General features: G+C 38.5%; 1 protein-coding gene across 1 annotated transcript in view; it reads right to left on the bottom strand.

Annotated features, from left to right (window-relative positions):
- Window positions 1–1,249: 1,249 nt before the first annotated feature.
- Window positions 1,250–23,696, bottom strand: part of LOC311065851 (solute carrier family 12 member 2) — a 27,894-nt gene continuing 5,447 nt past the window's right edge. Inside the window, exons 3-26 of the mRNA XM_084086660.1 lie at window positions 23,110–23,185; window positions 22,354–22,449; window positions 20,895–21,034; window positions 20,191–20,301; window positions 20,003–20,111; window positions 19,400–19,527; window positions 18,230–18,314; window positions 18,003–18,154; window positions 16,779–16,886; window positions 15,496–15,619; window positions 14,836–14,937; window positions 14,370–14,525; window positions 11,988–12,087; window positions 9,788–9,899; window positions 8,391–8,531; window positions 7,679–7,785; window positions 6,956–7,029; window positions 6,737–6,877; window positions 5,675–5,797; window positions 4,966–5,077; window positions 4,367–4,453; window positions 3,925–4,060; window positions 2,466–2,533; window positions 1,250–1,855 (exon numbers count right to left, since the gene is read on the bottom strand). Coding sequence (XP_083942786.1) covers window positions 1,720–1,855; window positions 2,466–2,533; window positions 3,925–4,060; window positions 4,367–4,453; window positions 4,966–5,077; window positions 5,675–5,797; window positions 6,737–6,877; window positions 6,956–7,029; window positions 7,679–7,785; window positions 8,391–8,531; window positions 9,788–9,899; window positions 11,988–12,087; window positions 14,370–14,525; window positions 14,836–14,937; window positions 15,496–15,619; window positions 16,779–16,886; window positions 18,003–18,154; window positions 18,230–18,314; window positions 19,400–19,527; window positions 20,003–20,111; window positions 20,191–20,301; window positions 20,895–21,034; window positions 22,354–22,449; window positions 23,110–23,185 — 2,724 coding nt within the window. The 3' untranslated portion in view covers window positions 1,250–1,719. The remainder of the gene's footprint in view (window positions 1,856–2,465; window positions 2,534–3,924; window positions 4,061–4,366; window positions 4,454–4,965; window positions 5,078–5,674; window positions 5,798–6,736; window positions 6,878–6,955; window positions 7,030–7,678; window positions 7,786–8,390; window positions 8,532–9,787; window positions 9,900–11,987; window positions 12,088–14,369; window positions 14,526–14,835; window positions 14,938–15,495; window positions 15,620–16,778; window positions 16,887–18,002; window positions 18,155–18,229; window positions 18,315–19,399; window positions 19,528–20,002; window positions 20,112–20,190; window positions 20,302–20,894; window positions 21,035–22,353; window positions 22,450–23,109; window positions 23,186–23,696) is intronic.

Here is a 23,696-nt window from a genome sequence, read left to right as displayed (position 1 = left end):
TGATAAATGCTGTTAAACACTCTTGAGTGACGGAATGATTGTGTGTGAATGTGTTTCAGAAACATCTTTGTTTGTTTAACCTGTCACACTTATTTCTGTTACTCGAGTTTGATTTATTGAACTACACTGGAAAAAGAGGATGTGCATTTGCTAGCAAGAATGTTCAAAGAACGTTTCCTTAACATTACAGTTAAGTTATGAAAACGTTATTTAGTCAATGTTCTAGTTATTAATTTTTTCTTGTTACGTGAACGTTAGAGAAAACTTGAAGGGAATTTTTCTCTATTTTATCATTTTGCAAGTATTATGGGAACATTACTTTTGAATGTTCTCTCAGACATCTGAATAAAGTGGCATTTAGTAACAAAAAGCATTAGAATTACATCAAACTATAATGTTTCAGAAAAACATTCTATAAATGATGGATAAATAGCATTTTTTGTTCATAAATGTTAGCCAAAGTTATCTAACACTATCTACAAAACATATGTTTAAGTTTTATTATACACACACTCTCTCTCTCTCTCTCTCACACACACACACACACACACACTCTCTCTCTCACTCACACACACTACAAAACATATATATATAAGTTTATTATACACACACTCTCTCTCACTCACACACAATTTCTCTCACACACACACACTATCTACAAAACATATATTTAAGTTTATTATACACTCTCTCTCTCTCTCACACACACACACACACACACACACACACTCTCTCACTCACACACTCTCTCTCACACACACCACACACACACTCTACAAAACATATATAAGTTTATTATACACACACTCTCTCACTCACACACAATTTCTCTCACACACACACACTATCTACAAAACATATATTTAAGTTTATTATACACACTCTCTCTCTCACACACACACACACGCACTCTCACTCACACACTCTCACACACACACACACACTCACACACACACACTCTCTCTCACACACACACACTCTACAAAACATATTTAAGTTTATTATACACACTCTCTCTCTCTCTCTCACACACACACACACACACACACACACACACACTCTCTCTCTCTCTATTTAAGTATTTAAGTTTATTATAGACTCACACATACTCACAGACACTCACACACTCTCACTCACACTCACACACACTCTCTCTCTTTCTCACACACACACACACAATCGCTCTCTCTCTCTCTCTCTCCCTCTCTCTCACACACACACACACAATAATGCACGAAAACACAAGTTATAAAGTTAAAATCAAGGCCATGTATTTAATGCATTGCATTTTTCAAGTTTCAGTTTAGGACAGTGTTTCGTCATTTGCATTGAAAGCCACGACTCTCTCCATGATTATGAGATTTATTAAGTGTCATTAGTTCTTAGATGCTGCCAAACAGTTTTTAGAGTTTAGAGAACATCCGCCGGAGTGGTGAAGATACACTGGAATACGGTCTCTGTTCAGAGCGAGTCTGACTCTAAACGTTCTGGATCAAGCAAAACCGAGGTTGTGTTAGTGTAGAAATGGACATCAAATGCATTTCAAGCATCATTTTATCTGTTTTCTTAAGGTAGTGTCATTACATTAAAAATATCTACAAATAAACTTGAACATTTCTGTAACGTGATTAGTTCAGCTCAATATATTAAATATAAGATTTAGCGACATTGAACAAATCTGGTCAATATACAGATGATTGTGACGGTGACTCGCTCTGTTCAGGAGTAGAAGGTCAGGACACTCTGATGGTTTCCCCGAACGAGGAGGATCGGCGGGAGATCTTTGGAGAGCGTGTCCAGCCAGGACATGTAGAGCGCGCTGGACACCGTTCCCTTCCTGGCCAGCGGCATAGTTCTGTGATCAGACCCATCAAACCATCAGACAAACACAGAGTCAGGTCACAGGAGACAAGTGTGCTTCATACAGGCACATACTGTACAGTCTAACCTAAATATATTATTTTACAACACATTATCAGTTTATTCGCTATAGTTTAGAAAATGGTAATAAAATATGAGCAGAACTCAGTTGATATTTGACTGGTTTTGTCCGTCCTTCTGTTAGACTGTCTCACACATGAATTATGTTGAATATCTGTCAGCTGTTAAATTTAACCACACAATTAGATAATACCAGTTTAGCTCAACCAATCACCAAGCAATGCTTCATTGTGTTCAGTCTGTGTGTGAAAAGAGCATTAGCAATTAAAGAAGAAACACTTCAGCAAAACATGATCAGCTCAAAGTGTGGATAATGTCACTGGTAGTCCCTGTATGAAGAATATTTGGGTGTAATATGTCACAGTTTACTTTATTTTGCTCTCCTCACTTACAGAAATGAACTACAGTGTCCTGATCACACTAGTGAAACAATGTAAAAAATGATATCTGGTGTCTGAATAATTTTTGGTTTGACTGTATATTCAAATGAAGTGATTTCTGTGTTAAACGTGATCAGTGCTCACATGACGATGAGGTTGGCTGTGCTGGAGTGTTCCTTCAGAAGCTCGTTCAGCCTGATCTGACGATTCGACTACATGAAAGAAGAAAGAACTGATGTCACTTACATTATCTCAGACATTATTTCTGTAGTCATCAGTTTGACATGCGAATTCTTTCGATTTCGACAGAAATATCCTTCAAACATTCTTTGTGGATAGGGATGGGAATCGTAAGGATTTCAGTTTTGAGGCCGCAAATGACTTTTGGTTCAACAAGTAAGCCAAGAGACACTTCACTGCGTGTGGGCGGAGTCTCTCTGCAAGCGCACTGCACTCGCAACCAAATCGTTCAAAAATCAGCCAATCAGAAGAGCGTGTGGGCGGAGTCTCTCTGCAAGCGCACTGCACTCGCAACCAAATCGTTCAAAAATCAGCCAATCAGAAGAGCGTGTGGGCGGAGTCTCTCTGCAAGCGCACTGCACTCGCAACCAAATCGTTCAAAAATCAGCCAATCAGAAGAGTGTGTGGGCGGAGTCTCTCTGCAAGCGCACTGCACTCGCAACCAAATCGTTAAAAAATCAGCCAATCAGAAGAGTGTGTGGGCGGAGTCTCTCTGCAAGCGCACTGCACTCGCAACCAAATCGTTCAAAAATCAGCCAATCAGAAGAGCGTGTGGGCGGAGTCTCTCTGCAAGCGCACTGCACTCGCAACCAAATCGTTAAAAAATCAGCCAATCAGAAGAGCGTGTGGGCGGAGTCTCTCTGCAAGCGCACTGCACTCGCAACCAAATCGTTCAAAAATCAGCCAATCAGAAGAGTGTGTGGGCGGAGTCTCTCTGCAAGCGCACTGCACTCGCAACCAAATCAATCAAAAATCAGCCAATCAGTAGAGTGTGTGGGCGGAGTCTCTCTGCAAGCGCACTGCACTCGCAACCAAATCAATCAAAAATCAGCCAATCAGAAGAGTGTGTGGGCGGAGTCTCTCTGCAAGCGCACTGCACTCGCAACCAAATCAATCAAAAATCAGCCAATCAGAAGAGTGTGTGGGCGGAGTCTCTCTGCAAGCGCACTGCACTCGCAACCAAATCGTTCAAAAATCAGCCAATCAGAAGAGTGTGTGGGCGGAGTCACCTTACATTGACATGTTTCTACGGTGGCCCTAAACGGACAAGCGCGTTTCGTCACTATGTTGTTCTTCATGCAAAGAAGCTAGCTAAAGTCAGCGAATAAAACACTGACACAATGATGAACAAGTAACAACAACATTCGCAATAACATATCATTTTACTGAATAATTAAGTAAACCTAATTTCTTGATTTATCTTTGTAAAAAACTCATTGCTTAACTGGCTACTCTCTGCTGTCTCAGACGACGACATCACTTCCTGTCGGCCACTGTAACGTCTGTTGGGTGTAATTCACAACCTCACCACTAGATGCCGCTAAAAATCACACACTGCACCTTTAAGTGATGGCAACCTGACCTTGGCCCTGTAGAGCTCCAGCTCATTATCTGTGATCCTCCAGGGCTCTTCAGTCTTCAGTTTCTCAGCGGCTTCTTGCTCCATGTCGTCTTCCCTCAGTCTGTACGGCTCAATCATCTCCTGAAACATCGCCTTACTGAGAACACAATCACACTGTTTCTGAAGGATCCCGGAGCAAAACATGCGCATTACCAGTGTTGGGGAAACCCATTACAAGTAACTTGAGTTATGTAATCAGATTACTTTTTCAAGGAACTAGTAATGCATTACTTTTAAAATTTACAACAAAATATCCCTGTTACTTTTTAAAATAAGGCTTTTCTTAAAAAGTAACGCAATTAGTCACTTTTTAAGGGAGTAACGCAATATTGTAATGCATTACTTTTCAAAGTGACTTTCCCCAACGCTGCTCTTCATTACTGGCCAATGGATCTAAACTTACTTGTGCTTCTTCGGCTTGATGTTGATGTCTCCAATAACAGTGATGTCAGAGAAATCAATCCTGAACTTACTGAGCAACGCCGCCATTCTGTGCCAGAGCAAAAGCTTTAGTAGTTTTCACTACATGCATACACTGCAAAATGTTATTTTTACTCAATATTCTTGTCTTCCAGCACAAATATTCTTAAATCAATATATACACTTACTGGAGGAGAAAAATCACTGAACATATTAAGTCACGTTTTCTGAGTCAAAATGAAGTGAGTTTGTACTTAAAACCAGAACAAATATCTGCAATGCCAATGTGTTTAGAAGAATAAACTTAATTTAAAGTGAAGGTTTAGTGTTACTAGTGCACTAGCTGATTATCTCCAATTTAAACCTGTTTTATTTGATAAACTACCAGTCAAAAGTGTGGACACACTGACTGAACTGTTTCTAATGATCTTAAAAACCTTCAGCTCTGAAGGCTTTAGCTTAAATGATTAAAACTAATTCTGTAGACAAAAAGAAACTGTTTTTTAAATAAAATAATTTGTACACACAAAGCAAAAGGAACAAAGTTCATCCAGCATATGTAGAGCCGTCAGTAATACTCACGCTCTGCGGTCGTGGTCGATCCGGTTTATCTTTCCTCCGATGAACACACGGATCTTGCAGTCGCGCCATTTCTTTTTGTTGGTTAGCAAATACGGTATCAAAAGAGTCAAGCCTACGACAGCGAGGTGTTAATAACTTATTAAAGCGACACACTCTCACAGGATATAATGAAGGCAAAGAAAACAGTCAAACCAACATTTATTCAGACATCTTCAACATTTCTCACATTATCAGTTCATTCGCTATAGTTTAGAAAATGATAATAAAATATGAGCAGAACTCAGTTGATATTTGACTGGTTTTGTCCGTCCTTCTGTTAGACTGTCTCACACATGAATTATGTTGAATATCTGTCAGCTGTTAAATTTAACTACACAATTAGATAATACCAGTTTAGCTCAACCAATCACCAAGCAATGCTTCATTTTGTTCAGTCTGTGTGTAAAAAGAGCATTAGCAATTAAAGAAAACACACTCCAGCAAAACATGATCAGCTCAAAGTGTGGATAATGTAGTCACTGTATGAAGAATATTTGGGTGTAATATGTCACAGTTTACTTTATTTTGCTCTCCTCACTTACATAGATGAACTATAGTGTCCGGCACACACTAGTAAAAAAAGATCAAAAATGATATCTGGTGTCTTAATAATTTTTGGTTTGACTGTATATTCTATCAAAAGTACATTAAAGTTGAAATATCACTTGACCTCCGTCGTCGAACAGCCACCAAACATCAATCGTCCCTTTGCTCTGCTTCTTCTGGAACTGCTGGCTGGCGTTGAGGAGTCTCTCGTCCGCAGAACTGAGCGGCAGGCGAAGCTTCTTCGTGTCTGACGTCACACATGCAGCGTTAGAGAAGAAGAGTTTACCAGATGCAGATTCCCCAAGAGAACTAACATTCATCATGAATTTGAAGTGTTTTTGAATATGTGATGCGAACGTTCCATTGTATCAGTCTTCAAAGATTATGGAATGTTAATTTTGAATGTTCTCTGAACGTTCTGAAACAAGTTGTAACATTTAAAAAATGTTATATGAACATCCAAACTCTGCATGAACGTTGTATAGTATGCATAATGTTTTTGTGCTAACGTTTTGAGAATATTATTAAAGACCAGAAAATCTTGATTGAACGTTGTATCAAAGTCCCCCTGTAGTCAATCATTTTATTCTTTAAAACTCATCTTTGATCAGCAAAATAACATATTTAAATGTTTTTTCCTTGAAAAGATTCGTCATACCTTAAAATATCTTGAATGTAACTCGACACCCTTGCCTCATTTAGTATGCGCGGTTCTATGAATATGCAAATGAGCCCCGCCTCCACTCACTCACTCAGCTCAGAGATCCACTGGTTGACGATCACACGTTGATCTGATTGGTTACAAGGTAGTTTGTGACGTCAGAAACACCAGCGATTTCAAAGCGTGTTTTTGAGACTGTCTTTGGTTCACTGCAGTTTTAAGGAGGAAATACTCAGCAATGGAGTCGACTTATGAATTTACACATGCTTTGTCTTAAAGCAGATTAAAAACACCACATAGACACATAAACAACATTAAAAGCTGGATTTTCCCCACAGGGGGACTTTAACGTTACTGGAAAAACGCTTGTTTCATAACTTTGAGAGAACCTTGCCAGAACTTTGAATCTGATATTCTGAAGATACAAAACATTCATCGGAGATTCATAAACTGGAGGACATTAGTAGTGTCATGATACAACTGAGTTCAGTCTCTAACGCTCATTAAATGTTCATGACCTCTGACCTCTGAAGATGAGTGGGCTGCTTTGACAGCTGGTTGCTATAGATGATGGTTTCGAGGAATCGCTGTCGAAGTCTTTGATGTTGATGGACACCAAGAGATCCTTCATTCCCGGCGTTTTCTCCTGCGAGGACAGAAACTCATCTGGAGAAAGAGCAGTGGCGTTAAAATCCCTGATGAAGAGACCGATGAAGTTTACACTTCAGTTACTGGAAACTCCACCTTGAATGTGAGAGATGTCGAGACCTTCCTTCAGTCTCAGGAGAACCACCCCGTACTGCAGGTCGAACGCATCACTGGGAATATGAGGGAATAATCAACATTCATAAAAACCCGAAAACAGCATCAAGACTTCGAGAAAGGCCAATATATGGAATCTTTAAATGGTTGTAATTCATGAATACTTGCTTCTTTTTAAAGAAGACACTCAGATTATTGCAGCATAGAAAGTGTGAAAATATATATATGTGTAAGTTTACAGTAAAGCAAATGCACTGAACTAAACTAAAGATATATTTTAACTAAATAATTTGGCCTCTAAAAAAATGCTGCATGTCTAACCAACTGTGTTCCAAACTTTAAGTTGAATTTTTTTTGCCACTGGTTTTAAAGTAGCATTTCCATTTTTTCACAGGATGAATTTTAAATGTGTGCAATGAAAGAAGTGTCAGTGGGGGTTAAGGTCCTTGCACACCGAGTCCCAAATTCGTGTCCGAAAATTGCCGAAAAATGTAAAAAAAACACATTTACACTATGAAACTTTCGTCCGTCATAAAAAAATCGGATCAGGTTCTATTTTCTGCGTTTTTCCGCATCCGTAGCAAGAAGTTTGAATTGTGTTTTTTTGACAACTCAGAGCCACCGAACGACGAATACGAAAAAACGCATAGTCTCAGTGTGCAAGGACCTTTAACAGGTTAAATATGAAGACAGAAAGAGACTCGCTGGATGGTGTTGATGTAGGTTTCCACGTCCTTCATCTCGCCGTCCCTCCAGTTGTTCTTGAAGCCGAACACTAGTGTGTTTGGTTTCAGGCGACCCAAACCAGCGGTCTGTCAATCAAACGACAGCAGTTTCACTCTTACACACTAACGCTGGTGGACAAACTATTTTCAGTCTGTGATTGTCTGTGAAATTTACTAGAATTTTCTAAGAAAACGGCAAGAAATACTTTGTTTTTACACAAATTTGTTTGTTAAATTTAGTATTTCTGCCTTATTTTCCAGCACAAATATCTAAACATTCTTAAATTAAGACACATTTACTGGATAAGCAAAATGACTGAAGATATTAAGACTGAACAATGCATCAAAATGAAGTGAGAACAAATATCCGCCAATGGAGTCAGAAAAAAGATTATTTTTCTCACTCCATTAGCAGATTTAAGCATGAATTTGCTTAATTTTTATGCATTTTTCATTAGACAAGACTTAATATCTTCAGTGATTTTGCTTCTCCTCCAGTAAATGTCTCTTAATTTAAGAATGTTTGGATATTTGTGCTGGAAAACGAGACAGAAACATATTTTTTGCAGCTCAGGAGCGTTTTAAACGGGTTCTGTGTGAAGCCGTCTCTCAGATTACACTGATTCACTTCACTACATGAGCTCTTTATCAAAAATGACATAATCTGTCATATTTTCCAGGTGCGTTCTGACCTGTAGGAGATACTGGGCTCCTTGTCTGAGATCATCAGCAAACACAGGAGTGTAGAAAGCTTTGATTCGGGCCTTCAGGAGCCAGCGCTGATAGCGGACCTGCTCGTTCATCATCTCCTTATAGTTGGGCCGCCGGTATCCCTGCAGGAGAAGGACAGAACAACTGCAGCTTTGGCTGAGGAAACTGCAAAAACTTACAATATACACAGTATTTTAGTCTTGTTTTCCAGTACAAATATCGAAACCCTTTTAACCCTCATTTACGGCTCACAATCACAGCTGTTTCAGAAACGAGGGAGAGTCGGATCCAAATGCAACCATTTATTAACAAACATAAGCTAAAAAGTAAATCCAAACACAGGGAAAGAACAAAAAACACACAACCAGAGGATAACTGGGAACAGGCGAGGGTAATCAATCACTGAGGCAACAAATGAGGGTAACTATAGAAACAGTAAAACAGGAACTAAACACGGGATGTGAACACTTGGAATGATAGGAAAAGAAAATACACTTCAAATTAAAAATCCAATAGCAAAAACAAAACACACAAACACAGTTGTAATTTTGTTCAATAATATTTTTTGTATTTTGAATGAATTTTATGGTAGTATTTATGCTATGGTAATATTTATGCAATAATTATGATCTATTGGTTTCCATAAAATAAAAAATTTGAAATAAAAAAATAATAATTTGTCAATTAACCCCTTCATTGCTGTGTGCTTATTTCTGCATCATGTCTGATTTGTTGATTGTACCCCCAAAATTCTCTGTTTTTTCCTTCTTTTTCTCATTCATATCTATGGTGGTCAGTTCTGATTGTGAGGAGCTCAAGTGTGACTCATTTTCTTTGAATGATTTCCAGGATTTTATTCTGTGTTCACACTGTAAGTGCTACAAAAGTCACATTCTGATCAAGTAAAACACTTTAAAAAAACAAAATGTAAAATTTGAACGAAAAACACTAGAGGGTTGAATCAAGATAAATTCACTTGACAAGCAAAATAACTTACATTAGGTCTTATATACTAAAAACTTATCAAAGATAAGTGAGTTTATGCAAAAAAACAAAAAACAAAACAGATATCTGCCAATGGGGTCAGAACTCCTTCAGAGTTAAGATTATCTTGGTAACGCTTTACAATAAGGGTGTCGTTTATTCAGCTAACGTGAACTAACAATACTTCAACAGCATCCAGTGCATGTTCAATTTCAGCATTTAATACATTTTTAAGGTCAAAAGTATCTGTTTACGAAGTTAATGCAACGTAGTAAGTGTATCTTGATTTAATAATGTTTAGATATTTGTGCTGGAAAACGAGACAGAAACACTGAGGAAGAACATATTGTCATATTGAAGAAGAGATGAAGTGTGTGTTGTTGAGGTGACGTACAGAGCGCACGTGTCCGCACACCATCAAGCCTGAGTTGTTGGTGAAAGCGTGTACGAGATACATCAGCGCCGGCCGAGAGTTTGGGTATCCGGACATGACGAGACACTGAGGCCTGTGGGAAACATCACAACTTCAGTCCGTCTCTGTAGAGTCACGTTAGTTTAGTCCAAAGTGTCTACACTGGTCAAATATGGACAAACCCAAACTTTGGGTTAGAAATGTAATTTAAAAATGTAACCCAACGGCTGGGTTTGTCTATATTTGACCCAAAGTTGGGTTGAAACAACCCAGAGTGTGTTAATTTTTGAGTTGTTTTACAAATTGGTCACTATAACTGATATAATGGTCTTGTTTATGGATTGTGATACCGGTTTTTTGGAAATGTAACAAAAATTGTAATTTTATTTGGGAAATATCATATACATAAAGCAAAATGTATGTTAACTACTAAATGGTAGACTATTTTCAACTGACCAGTGGCGGACTGGGACAATAATTCAGGCCGGGAATTTGACTCCACTGCCAGGCCACCTCTGCTGCTGCAGTCACCACCACCCTATTCATGTAATCTACTGGACTGATAAACTTGTAGGCTAACCCTATTAATGTAACAGGTTATAGCATAATTGCCTAAGTCATTTTTGTTTCTTCTTGTTTTCCAAAGACACTGAAATATGACTTAGGCAATTATGCTATGAGGCTAACGATATCTTAAATAATTTTGTAGACATAGAGATGCACCGATTACAATTTTCTAGGCTGATTCCGTTTTTTCATTGAGTTTGACCTGCCGATTCCGATTTTTTTTCTAACCACTTTACAGCACACACAAATAATTATTTTTGATCTTTTCTTGACTTTAACCCTTTCACGCGTAAAATATTCTAACTGACACCCCCACCCCCAGAGTGAGTTTTTTCAAGGCGAACGTTCCCTTTAATGTTTCCATGGCGACGCGTCACGCGATACGCGATATTATATTTGAAAAGATTGTTATGGCTGCTTCCACAGACGGTGTGTATTTTACAAACTCCAAATGTATTGTTTTACTCGTGCTTATGTGTATTTATCTGAAACCTAAAATAAACATTATGAGGTTGAAAACACTGCTTAGTTGTGATATATGACAGCGCTGTAATGCGTCCGACTCTGGCTCAGCGCCAGCCAACGCGCGAAAGCACAGTTTGAATCTGGCAGTTATGCGACGTCTCAAATCGGTAAAATTAAATATGTAAAATTATAGACGTAATGAGTGGCACATAACGTGAAGTAACATGGCATTTTATTTTGTTTGAAATTTAACTTGTCCAGTGGGACAACTAATTTTATATTCCACTTGTCCTACAAAAAAATCCACTTGTCCCGGACAAGCGGACAAGCCTTAATGTCGAGCCCTGCACTAACACTATTCGGTCTACTTTTTATTCATTTTTTTTAATTTATTATATAAAAAATATGCTACATGTAGACGAAACGAGACTTGACACAGCACAGCAGCACTTACATATTGTTGCTCGTTTGTTGGTTTAATTTTATTTATTGTGATTATCTAAGTGATTTGGATGAAAGCGTTCGTCTGCCAAATTATTATAAATATAATGTAAATGTAATCTTGACCGACCTGTTCCCTTACTGGCGAACATGGCTGGGATTTTGCAGCAGCTTGCTGCGTCTGTGGCCAGGGCTTTTTTCCTTTTTATACGCTCCCTCTCTGCTCCTCCTTTGCGTTTTTACGCTCCATTTTTTGAACGATTTAGTCAGATATACCCTGTTTTTGGATATAGCAGCCAGATATTAGGCAGTGCGTCGCTGACGTTGGGTGGGAGTGTCATTTTCACTCCGCCATTGCCTGATTCGTCGATTGAGAGATCCGTCAATTAATTCGTAGTTGCACACCAGCCTATCACATGCCAGGCTGATCGTCTGCACAGCGGCAGCCGGCAGGCCAGAACGACCGTCAGGCCACCGGGAAATGTCCCGGTGCTCCCGATGGCCAGTCCGCCCCTGCAACTGACTTAAAGGTTTTTTTTACTTCAATACAGAACAATCGTAAAGCTGTTGAAAATGATACTTGATGTATTAGATGTATGATTGATTTTTGATACAAAATGCAGAATTGTGATCTTAATTTTTTATACATTGAAGTGTTTTGACTCTGTATTTCCCTATTGTTACACGTCTGTGTGTTCATGTGATTCACCTGAAGTTCTTGATGTGATCCTCGACGCCCGTCAGATGAAGACTGTGTGTCAGCGCTTTATTGTACATCAGCGCTTGTGTGGACGAACCCCAGTTCACATCTGCAGCAGAAAGACACAGTTTAACCTCTGACACTCTCGCTTAGGATGATTTTAAAACATAATCAATAACACTTTACAGTAAGTACTCACATTAGTTAACATTTATGCATTTGGAAGATGCTTTTATCCAAAGTTGCGCATTCAATTGATCAAAAGTGACAGTAAAGACATTTATAATGTTACAAAAGATTCTATTTCAAATAAATGCTGTTCTTTTAAACTTTTTATTCATCAAAGAATTCTTAAAAATAGAATGTATCACAGCTTTCACAAAAATATGAACACTAATAATAATCATAAATGTGTCTTGAGCATCAAATCATCATATTAGAATGATTTCTGAAGGATCATGTGACACTGAAGACTGGAGTAATGATGCTGAAAATTCAGCTTTGATCACAGGAATAAATTACACTTTACTATATATTCACATAGAAGACAGATGATTTACATTATAATAATATTTCACTATTTTTACTGTATTTTTGATCAATTAAATGGAGTCTTGGTGAGTAGAAGAGACTCTTTCAGACACATTAATAATCTTAATCATTCCAAGCTTCTCACAATACATAATTTTAAAGTCCCCCTGTGGTGAAAATCCAGCTTTTAATGTTGTTTATGTGTCTATGTGGTGTTTTTAATATGCTTTAAGACAAACCATGTGTAAATTCATAAGTCGACTCCATTGCTGAGTATTTCCTCCTTAAAACTGCAGTGAACCAAAGACAGTCTCAAAAACACGCTTTGAAATCGCTGGTGTTTCTGACGTCACAAACTACCTTGTAACCAATCAGATCAACGTGTGATCGTCAACCAGTGGATCTCTGAGCTGAGTGAGTGAGTGGAGGCGGGGCTCATTTGCATATTCATAGAACCGCGCATACTAAATGAGGCAAGGGTGTCGAGTTACATTCAAGATATTTTAAGGAAAAAAGGTTTAAATATGTCATTTTGGTGATCAAAGATGAGTTTTAAAGGTGCAATGCGCAACATTTCATGTTAAAAATACCCGTTTTTCTAACGCATACATGCTTAAACAATTGCCTGATGGACTGAATGAGCCCTTCTCTGATCACTGTGATTGCCTCTATAATCCTGTACAGTAAAATAAATAAGAGGGATTCGGGACGGAATTTGAGACTGGGCGTGACGTCATGCGCGTTCACGCTCACCTGGTAATGTCTGGCAGGTTTGTGTATTCGCCGCCATTCTCTGTATCAGCGAAGACAACTCGAGCGACAAAACTTTAGTCAACTTTCGACAAAAGTAGAAGATGGATTCAAAGACACCGGCTTGTAGTTCATTCCAAACCCCAACGCAAACTCCACGTAAGACAAAGAAAAGAAAACTTTTGTCTAGTGCCACCAAAAGGGCAAAATTGGAGTCAGACAGGCGTCGGAATAAGACGAGAGTCAACATCGGGAAGGCTTTCAACAAATGGAGAGATCTCCGGTCTGCACACACTAGGAAGCGCCCGCGCCCGCGCCCTCAGATCACTTGGACGTGGCTGTGTACAAAAGGTAAAAACGATATAAACACTGTTCGTTGGAATCTCCGGTCTGCTCTAGGACTCAAACGGGATCCTCAGTTGGCTTTTTTCTTGATAAAACGGTAAGATATAGCCCAGTCTCTAATGTCTGATACGGCAAATCTATGACAACAAATGATGTAGGCTAATAATCTATGAATATTACCTTGAGACATTTGAGTGTACTTTGTTGACCAACTGTGTATGGTATGATTATTATTTTGAGCTTTTACAAAGTAATAACAAAGTACTTAAACTTATATTGTTCATGAACGTGTTTCCATAATAATACAATCATAAGTGGATACAGTAAACACATAAAACAGTTCAACATGGAGATAGATGGAAACAAAAACCGAAGTTTTCTACTACCCCCGTTTTCCCCTCACACATAAGTGTGTAATTTACTCAAATGCCTTTCCTTTCACATATTTAAAATGACTTGCAGATTTATAACTTTATTACCTCTGAAGACATTATGACTGTAAACAAAAGATTTGTGCGGCTGATGCTCCTTTGGTTATGAACAGCTCGTGCTCGTGCAAGCGTGCGTGTGCGTGTGGTCCATGAGCGTGCACACCTCTGGTTGCAGTTTCGCTTGTCGCCAGAGGGGGCATATTTCTGCAAAAACTCAGAGACTTGCGCATTGCACCTTTAAGGGATAAAATGATTGACTACAGGGGGACTTTAAACAATATGTCACATAAAGCGTTGCACATAATCATAGATCTGAAGTGAAAGCAGATCTGACCTGGTTTCTTATAGCTGACGTATATGTAGAGCGCCAGGACGATGCCGTTGGTGACCAGCGCCGCCCACCAGTTGATCACGAACATCACGGCGCAACACAGCACGGCTCCGGCCAGTGACACCCACTTATTATAGTATTTGAAGCTCGGACGCCACCCTGTCCAGATGTGCATCAGCATGATCAACTCTTACACACTGGCTGAATCCGAAATCACCCCCTATACCCTCAAATAGGCCATTATTATTTGAGCGGATGGCAATTTGTAGTGGAAACCATAGTGGACGTTATTGAGTGCACTCATTCAATCCCACAATGCACTGCAATAATGATGTACGCTCAACGGCTGTCCGAATTCACTCACTCGTTTTCATTCACTCCTTCAAGTGAACAGTATTAGTGGACTAACATAGGGAATCGTGAATGAGGGTTTGGGGGCGATTTCGGATTCAGAGAAAATGACACTTGCCTGGAGAGTTGGCCAGCGACGCGTGGAAAACAGAGAAGTTTATCAGTGCGTACGAGGCCAAGAAGAAGTTGGAAATGATGGGAGCGATGATGTTTAACTCCGCTGAAACACCAACACACGTGATTTAGACACACAGACGCTGTCGTTGACACACAGTCAAACCAACATGTATTCAGACATCTTCAACATTTCTCACATTATCAGTTTATTCGCTATAGTTTAGAAAATGGTGATAAAATATGAGCAGAACTCAGTTGATATTTGACTGGTTTTGTCCGTCCTTCTGTTAGACTGTCTCACACATGAATTATGTTGAATATCTGTCAGCTGTTAAATTTAACTACACAATTAGATAATACCAGTTTAGCTCAACCAATCACCAAGCAATGCTTCATTGTGTTCAGTCTGTGTGTGAAAAGAGCATTAGCAATTAAAGAAGAAACACTTCAGCAAAACATGATCAGGTCAAGGTGTGGATAATGTCACTGTATGAAGAATATTTGGGTGTAATATGTCACAGTTTACTTTATTTTGCTCTCCTCACTTACATAGATGAACTATAGTGTCCGGCACACACTAGTGAAAAATATCAAAAATGATATCTGGTGTCTGAATAATTTTTGGTTTGACTGTATAAGAGTGAAGTGGAGGGTGATTTACCGATAAGAATGAAGGCCAGGCCGATGACGAAGGTGAGGACGTACGCGCGCAGAGGCTCTTTGTTCTTTCCGTATCCTTTGGCAAACACGTGTAATCCAGGGTAGATTTTATCCTTACACAAGGCCTGCAGAAGCACACACACACACGCACACGCACACACACACACACACACACACACACACACACACACAATCATGTCATAAGGTAAAAGACAGAAAATGCATCATCATTTACTGTATGCATTTGGCAGATGCTTTTAACAAAAGTGGCTTACATTGCATTCAAGCTTTTAAACATTTTTTCACTTCATGCATTATCCTTACGAGAGCGTTTACATCAAACAAATGTATCTGATGATTTTGCAATAAATTACCCAAATGCCAAATGCGAAAATCAGAAAGCACAAGCTTTTGTATCAGGTTGCCTTGTTGAAACCCTTAAAGTAACAGTAGAAGATGAGAAGATAGTGAAATTACGAGTGGAAATCTCCTCAAGTGTTTAGAAGAATTAACATTGACGTTCCCACACATGAAACGTGTAACGGATAATCTGTAGATGCAAACGGCTAAATAATGTCTTTTGTGTGTTTTTCTTTGGCTGCATGTCACATTATATATTACTCATTACAGCTGTTGAAAGTGATTCACACATTTAGCAAGATGCTTTTTTTAATTAAAGACAAATAATCATCACATAAGATGAAGATCTCAGGACTTTGGCAAACGTTCTGTCAAGGTTCTCTCAAAGTTATGAACAAACGTTTTTCCAGTAACGTTAATAAAACGTTTGTTCAAAGTTATCTGGACTTTAATAATGTTCTCATTATAAGTGAACGGAGGGACAAATATCAAACATTTCTTAAATCAAGATCCATTTACTAAAGTAGTAAAATGACATAAGATATTAAGTCTTGTTTTCTAACGAAATAAATAAAAATGAAGTGAGTCTTTGCTTAAAACAAGTAAAATGATCTGCCAGTGGGGTGAGAAAAATAATCTTGTTTCTATTTGAATTAACATTATTTTTCTGACCCCATTGGCAGATCATTTTGCTTTTTTTAAGCATCAACTCACTTAATTTTGATTAATTCCCCTGGAAAACAGGACCTTATATCTTATGTAATTTTATTCATCTAGTAAATGGATCTTGATTTAAGAATGTTTAGATATTTGGACTGGAAACAAGACAAAAATACTAAGTAAGAAAAGCATGTTGTGTGGACATGGCCTCAGTTAACCTTTGACCTCAGTGTCGCAAACACAGAGAAGGATCTGAAGTCTGACCTGGAAGACTTTAGGAGCGCTGACCAGAGACGCCAGCGCCGACGAGAGCGTAGCGGAGAAGATCCCAGCGGTGATGAGAGGCCCGAACCCAGACACCAAACTCATCACCTGACAGAACCACACACCCATCAGTAACATCACAGAACCACACACCCATCAGTAACATCACAGAACCACACACAGAACCACACACCCATCAGTAACATCACAGAACCACACACCCATCAGTAACATCACAGAACCACACACCCATCAGTAACATCACAGAACCACACACCCATCAGTAACATCACAGAACCACACACCCATCAGTAACATCACAGAACCACACATCACAGAACCACACACCCATCAGTAACATCACAGAACCACACACAGAACCACACACCCATCAGTAACATCACAGAACCACACACCCATCAGTAACATCACAGAACCACACACCCATCAGTAACATCACAGAACCACACATCACAGAACCACACACCCATCAGTAACATCACAGAACCACACACAGAACCACACACCCATCAGTAACATCACAGAACCACACACCCATCAGTAACATCACAGAACCACACATCACAGAACCACACATCCATCAGTAACATCACAGAACCACACACCCATCAGTAACATCACAGAAATCTCAACAAAACTTCTTTCAGACACATTAACTATCTTAAAGTCCCCCTGTGGTGTAAATCCAGCTTTTAATGTAGTTTATGTGTCTATGTGGTGTTTTTAATCTGCTTTAAGACAAACCATGTGTAAATTCATAAGTCGACTCCATTGCTGAGTATTTCCTCCTTAAAACTGCAGTGAACCAAAGACAGTCTCAAAAACACGCTTTGAAATCGCTGGTGTTTCTGACGTCACAAACTACCTTGTAACCAATCAGATCAACGTGTGATCGTCAACCAGTGGATCTCTGAGCTGAGTGAGTGAGTGGAGGCGGGGCTCATTTGCATATTCATAGAGCCGCGCATACTAAATGAGGCAAGAGTGTCGAGTTACATTCAAGATATTTTAAGGCATGATAAAAAAAAAAGTTTAAATATGATCAAAGATGAGTTTAAAGAGATAAAATGATTGACTACAGGGGGACTTTAATTATTCCAGTAGTTTGAATAGTAGTGTATACATTCTAATATAACCATGATAAGTATATAAGCACATCTTATGCCTGTGTTTGGCGTCACACACACACACACACACACACACCTGGAAGTCGTTCTGAAGCCCGTACTTGCAGCCTCCCTCTCTGCAGATGGAGAAGTCGAATCCGAGCGAGCACGAGGCGTCGGTGCAGTTCTCCAGCGATCCCACGATCGTGTCGTTATCATCGCCTGTGGCGTCTCGCACGATACAAGAGCCTGAAGACACAGCAAACGCACAACGTCACGTCTGACCCGAGACTCGAGACGACGGTCGGAGGAAGAACACATTACCGTTCGAGAAGGCGACAGCGATATAAACCACTCCCGTTATGAGGATCGCCAGGAGAGTTCCTTTGGGAATAGCTGACTGCGGATCCTAGACACGGGCAGATGTTACAAACATCATCTCTTATGAAATATGATGACAAAAATCCACAAATCTCAAATATAACCCTTGAGAGGAGTGATGCACTGAAATTTCGGCAAGCAAAAATTCAGTTGAAATGGTTTTGGAGGCCCGAGATTATTAACCGAAACAGTGACGTTTAATAACCCAGCGAACACAAGTTATGATCAAACGTTCTTCCAGTAACATTAATAGAACGTTGGTTCAAAGTTATCTGGTCTTTAATAACGTTCTCAAAATGTTAGAACAAAACCATTATTTATACATCAATCATGGAAAAAATTATTCTGTAACAATTCAGTTGGATGTTCATCTAACGTTTTTTAAATGTAACTAATTGAACTTTCAGAGAACATTCAAAAGTAACGTTCCCATAATGTTTGAAGACTGGAATGTTTCCTTAACGTTCACATTATCAAGAGAAAAAAAAAGTTTTTAAAACATTTAAAAAACTGGACATTTTGTGTCTCTTTAATGTGTGTGACAGAAGAAGCGATGATCTCTTCCTCTTTACTACAGCAGCAAATCAACATGAACATCAGAAGGAATGAGGAAAGATACAGAACAACTTCCTGAACTCAATCATGTCTCCTGTAATCCAGCAATCAGTGTTTCAACCGCAGAGAGACGTCAATAAAACAGCTTCAAACGTCACATTACCTCAGAAAAGACATCAGTGTCCATAAACTCCAGTTAGAAATAACTCTAGAGGAGCGTTTGATTCATAAATGCACTATATTACATATTCATGATATTATTTACTTTACCTGTGGTCTTCCATATTTAATGCATGTCTGAATAAATTAGACAGCCAACGTTTAAATGTTGATATAGCAACAAATTGGAATAGAAACAACAAATTTGACATTAAAAATAAAATGCAATTTAAATGTTTGCAAAACTCAGTTTTTATTTGAGAGTTGATTATTTAAAATAAATTTGATTAAATCAACTTTATGTTTGGTTTTGGTGTTGTGTTTTGGCTGAAAACTGTAATCTTGGTTTGGTGAATAATATTTGAGTGCATCAGTTGTTGAGCGAGGATCATCTCTCACCGCCAGGTCTCCGGATATATTGGCTCCGGCTAGGATCCCTGTGGCGGCCGGGAAGAAGATGGCAAACACGGAGAAGAAGGTTTCCTCGTCTCTGAAGTCTGGACCCATGTTCTCCATCATTATGGCAACTTAGAGGACAAACACAGGAACGACAAAGCTTTGAGTATGAAGAACCAGCGTTAACACTGAGCCAGTTAAAGACCATCACTCATCACATCTTCTGTCCAATCAAACGCTCTCTAGAATCTAAAGCTTCGCCCCCTTTGCTATAAACAACACCTGATCAAAGCGAGCGTTGACAGACACGGAGCATTATGGGTTGGAGATGTTATATATATATATGTGTTCGGTTGCTCAATTCACTTCTAATGGGCCTGTCAGTCTGTGAGGTAAACTAAACGCTATTGGTTATTTGAAAAGGGGAGGAGCCAATCAATAAGTCCCGCCTTTGCTTCCTGTTTCAGTGGAAATTACGTCAACGCATCAAACAAAGCTGCGCGATCCAAGGCCTTTAAATATTAGTTTTTCATACTGTATAAAAAGAGTCATCAGATTAATTCCTCCTGGACTGATTGATATCAAACTAAAGCAGAGACGTCCCACCGTTATAACTGAAGAAGCCTTTGGGTTCCTTTGCCTCCACAGGGATGAAGGATCCAATGAAGTAGTTGCAAATCGCCGCCACAAGAATCACCAATAACACAATCTGGGCCTGTCAAAGATAATCAATACATCATGAGAATAATAACTACTGCAAGAAGAAATCTGAATCCATATAGGAACGTCCTGACCTTCGCTTCCCACTCCATTCCAGCGATGGAGATTCCCAGCAGTAAAATCACTGTGAGCGTTCCCACGATCCTGATGTCATTGATCTCATCGGTCATCAGAGCGTCTATACTCTGACAAACACAGTTTACATCAGAACACTTCAGAAGAATTCATCTATATGGGTCATATATGTCAGTCTGTCACCCGAATACACTGAAAAAATGCTTTTCTTACTTAGTATTTTTGTCTTGTTTCCAGTCCAAATATCTAAAAATTCTTAAATCAAGATGCATTTACTAGATGAGTAAAATACCATAAGATATTATGTCTTGTTTTCCGGGGGAGTTAATAAAAATGAAGTGAGTTGATGCTTAAAAAAAGCAAAATGATCTGCCAATGGGGTCAGAAAAATTATGTTAATTCACACAGAAAATAGATTATTTTTCTCACCCCACTGGCAGATCATTCTGCTTGTTTTAAGCAAAAACTCACTTCATTTTGATTTATTTCCCCAGAAAACAAGACATAATATCTTATGGTATTTTACTCATCTAGTAAATACATCTTGATTTAAGAAATGTTAGATATTTGGACTGGAAACAAGACAAAAATACTAAGTAAGAAAAGCACTTTTTGCAGTGTAGAAGGCATGCACAAATAATGAAAGTTCATGCTTGCTCATCTTCCTCATCTATTCATCCGAGGCTTTTGCGTTCATACTCACATCCAGAAGTTCAACGACGGTTTCTGCGAAACCCACGACGTACATGGCCACCGCGACGGCATTTGCAAAGGCAAAGATCAGGCCGATGGATCCGCCGAACTCGGGACCCAAACTCCTGGAGATCAGGTAATACGCGCCGCCTACAAACACACATTCATTCATTCACACATTCACACAAACACACATTCACACAAACACACAAACACACATTCACACAAACACACATTCACACAAACACACATTCACACAAACACACATTCACAGAAACACACATTCACACAAACACACATTCACACAAACACACATTCACACAAACACACATTCATTCATTCACACATTCACTTCAGATGAAATTATGACTCAAACATTCAGAACAGAAGCTAGAACGGGAACAGAACATCAGCAACAAAAAACATCATAGCAATAAATAAAGAAAAAGATGTATATACACACTTCAAATACACAGTTATAATAACTATTTACTGTAGCAATTGTTTTTTACACTTTTATTTTTGGATTAACCTTTTTTATATTATAATGTCATTATCATAAATCATGTAAATTACTTTTAATTTAGTTGGAATTTGTTCATTTATGGAAGAAAAAAAATGTTGCACGAAATGCAAAAAATATACAAATAATTGATAAACTAAAAAAAAAAAAAAACTAACAGTTCATTATATAAATCTGTACATTGTTTTTATTAAAAAATAAACAAATTCTAACGACATATAATATAATTGATATATGTCGTTAGAATTTGTTTATTTTTTAATAAAAACAATTTTTAATAGCAAATACTTTGTTTATTACACTGTAAATAAAAGCTTGAGAACAGTTTAATTAATCTGCAAAAATCATACTAATTTTGACCATTTATTAAAAAAATAAAATTCTCTAGCTATTTGAACTCTTGGCATTTTTTTCTAACAAATAATAATGTTTTAGATGTACATACAGGTGTTGTATACAGGTAAAAGTTGGGGTCAGAAGGGTTTTTTAAAGTAATGAATACTTTTATTAATCAAGGACACGTTAAATTGATCAAAAGTGACAGTAAAAACATTTATAATGTTACAAAAGATTATATTTCAAATAAATGCTGTTCTTTTGAACTTTCTATTAATCAAAGAATCCTGAAAAATAAAATGTATCAGTTTCCACAAAAATATGAACACTGATAATAATCATAAATGTTTCTTGATCATCAAATCCTCATATTAGAGTGATTTCTGAAGGATCATGTGACACTGAAGACTGGAGTAATGATGCTGAAAATTCAGCTTTGATCACAGGAATAAATTACACTTTACTGTATATTCACATAGAAAACTGATGATTTACATTATAATAATATTTCACTGTTTTTACTGTATTTTTGATCAAATAAATGCATCCTTGGTGAGCATCTTTCTAGAATGTTCATGGTTATGATGATAGTGTGTGTGAAGGCGCTGACCTCCGCGCACGAAGCCGTTGGTGGCGATGGCTGACGTCGACAGGCCAGTGATGGTCGTCACGACGATGGCCATGAGGACGATGGCACAGGACAGAGCTGAATCAAAACAAACACACATTCATAATCTATGATCATACACCGCTAACCAGTCCAGGATAGTTCAGTGAATGTTCTGATCCAATCTGACCTCTGACCTGTAATACTCCTGAATCATAATCATAATCATAATCATACACTGTCGGCTCATTGGCCAGAGGAGGACTGAGACTGAGTCTGGTTTCTCACGAGGGTTTTCCTCCATTCTGTCCTGATGGAGTTTGAGTTCCTTCACTGTCGCCTTCGGCTTTTGTCTTGTTTAGTTCGGGACATTTCATTTAATATTCCACAATATTATTGATCTCCTGCACTGACACCATTATATGAGAACTGAACTGAGCTGACGATGACATCACGGTTTACTCCAGAGCAGCGATATATATATAAATGAACTAAATTAATAACTTTTTTACAACAGAAATGAAGCATCACTGAACTGACTTAAGCTGGACTGACGCTATTCTCTTCTGGAAACAAACTCTGCTGCATTATTCTCCTGTTATCTCAGTAAAGCTGCTGTGAAACACTCTGTGTTATGAAAAGCGCTGTATAAATAAATGTGACTTGACACACACTTACTCAAACACACACACACACATACTCACTCTCTCTATCTCACACACTCACACACACACACACACTTGACTGGAGTCTGCGTACCGATGCCGGCCTGACCCACGATCCACGACATCCGGATGAACAGCATCACCCCCCAGATGTTCAGCATGCATCGTATCTGCACACAATCATCAAAAAAAGAAATAAAGTCTGTTATGCAGGACAGACATGCAATTAATATTCATTTTTAGAATTTATGCTTACATTAACCTTTTTTAAATGTGATATCCCAAAATTAGCATAAAAATAGGTGGATGCAAACATACGTACATGATTGGAGTCAGACATGAATATTTGTAGAGTAAGACACACGCCTGCGCACATATCCAAACGCTCATATCTATAGACTGAACACGTGATACGCATGTGCGCCGTCAGAGTTTCACAGGTTCATGTTTTTTAATTTTACACAGAGATGATTGTGTTTTTCTAATTTTTCAAAACTTGCACCTTGGATCCTGTTTCAGAGTGTGTGTTCTCGAGCTCAAACACTGTTGTGTGTGAATGAACGTCCAGAACACATTAAAGTTTCTGTTCTCTGTGAGAGCGGTGTGTGTTAGCGGCCCCTAAGTTAATAACTAATGATCTTTACAACGGAAGTGAATCAATCAAAACTAACTTTATCTGGA

This window comes from Abramis brama (assembly GCF_963993115.1).
Source record: "Abramis brama genome assembly, chromosome: 16".
NCBI classification, from domain to species: Eukaryota; Metazoa; Chordata; class Actinopteri; order Cypriniformes; family Leuciscidae; genus Abramis; species Abramis brama.
This window is presented reverse-complemented; position numbering and strand designations above follow the sequence as displayed.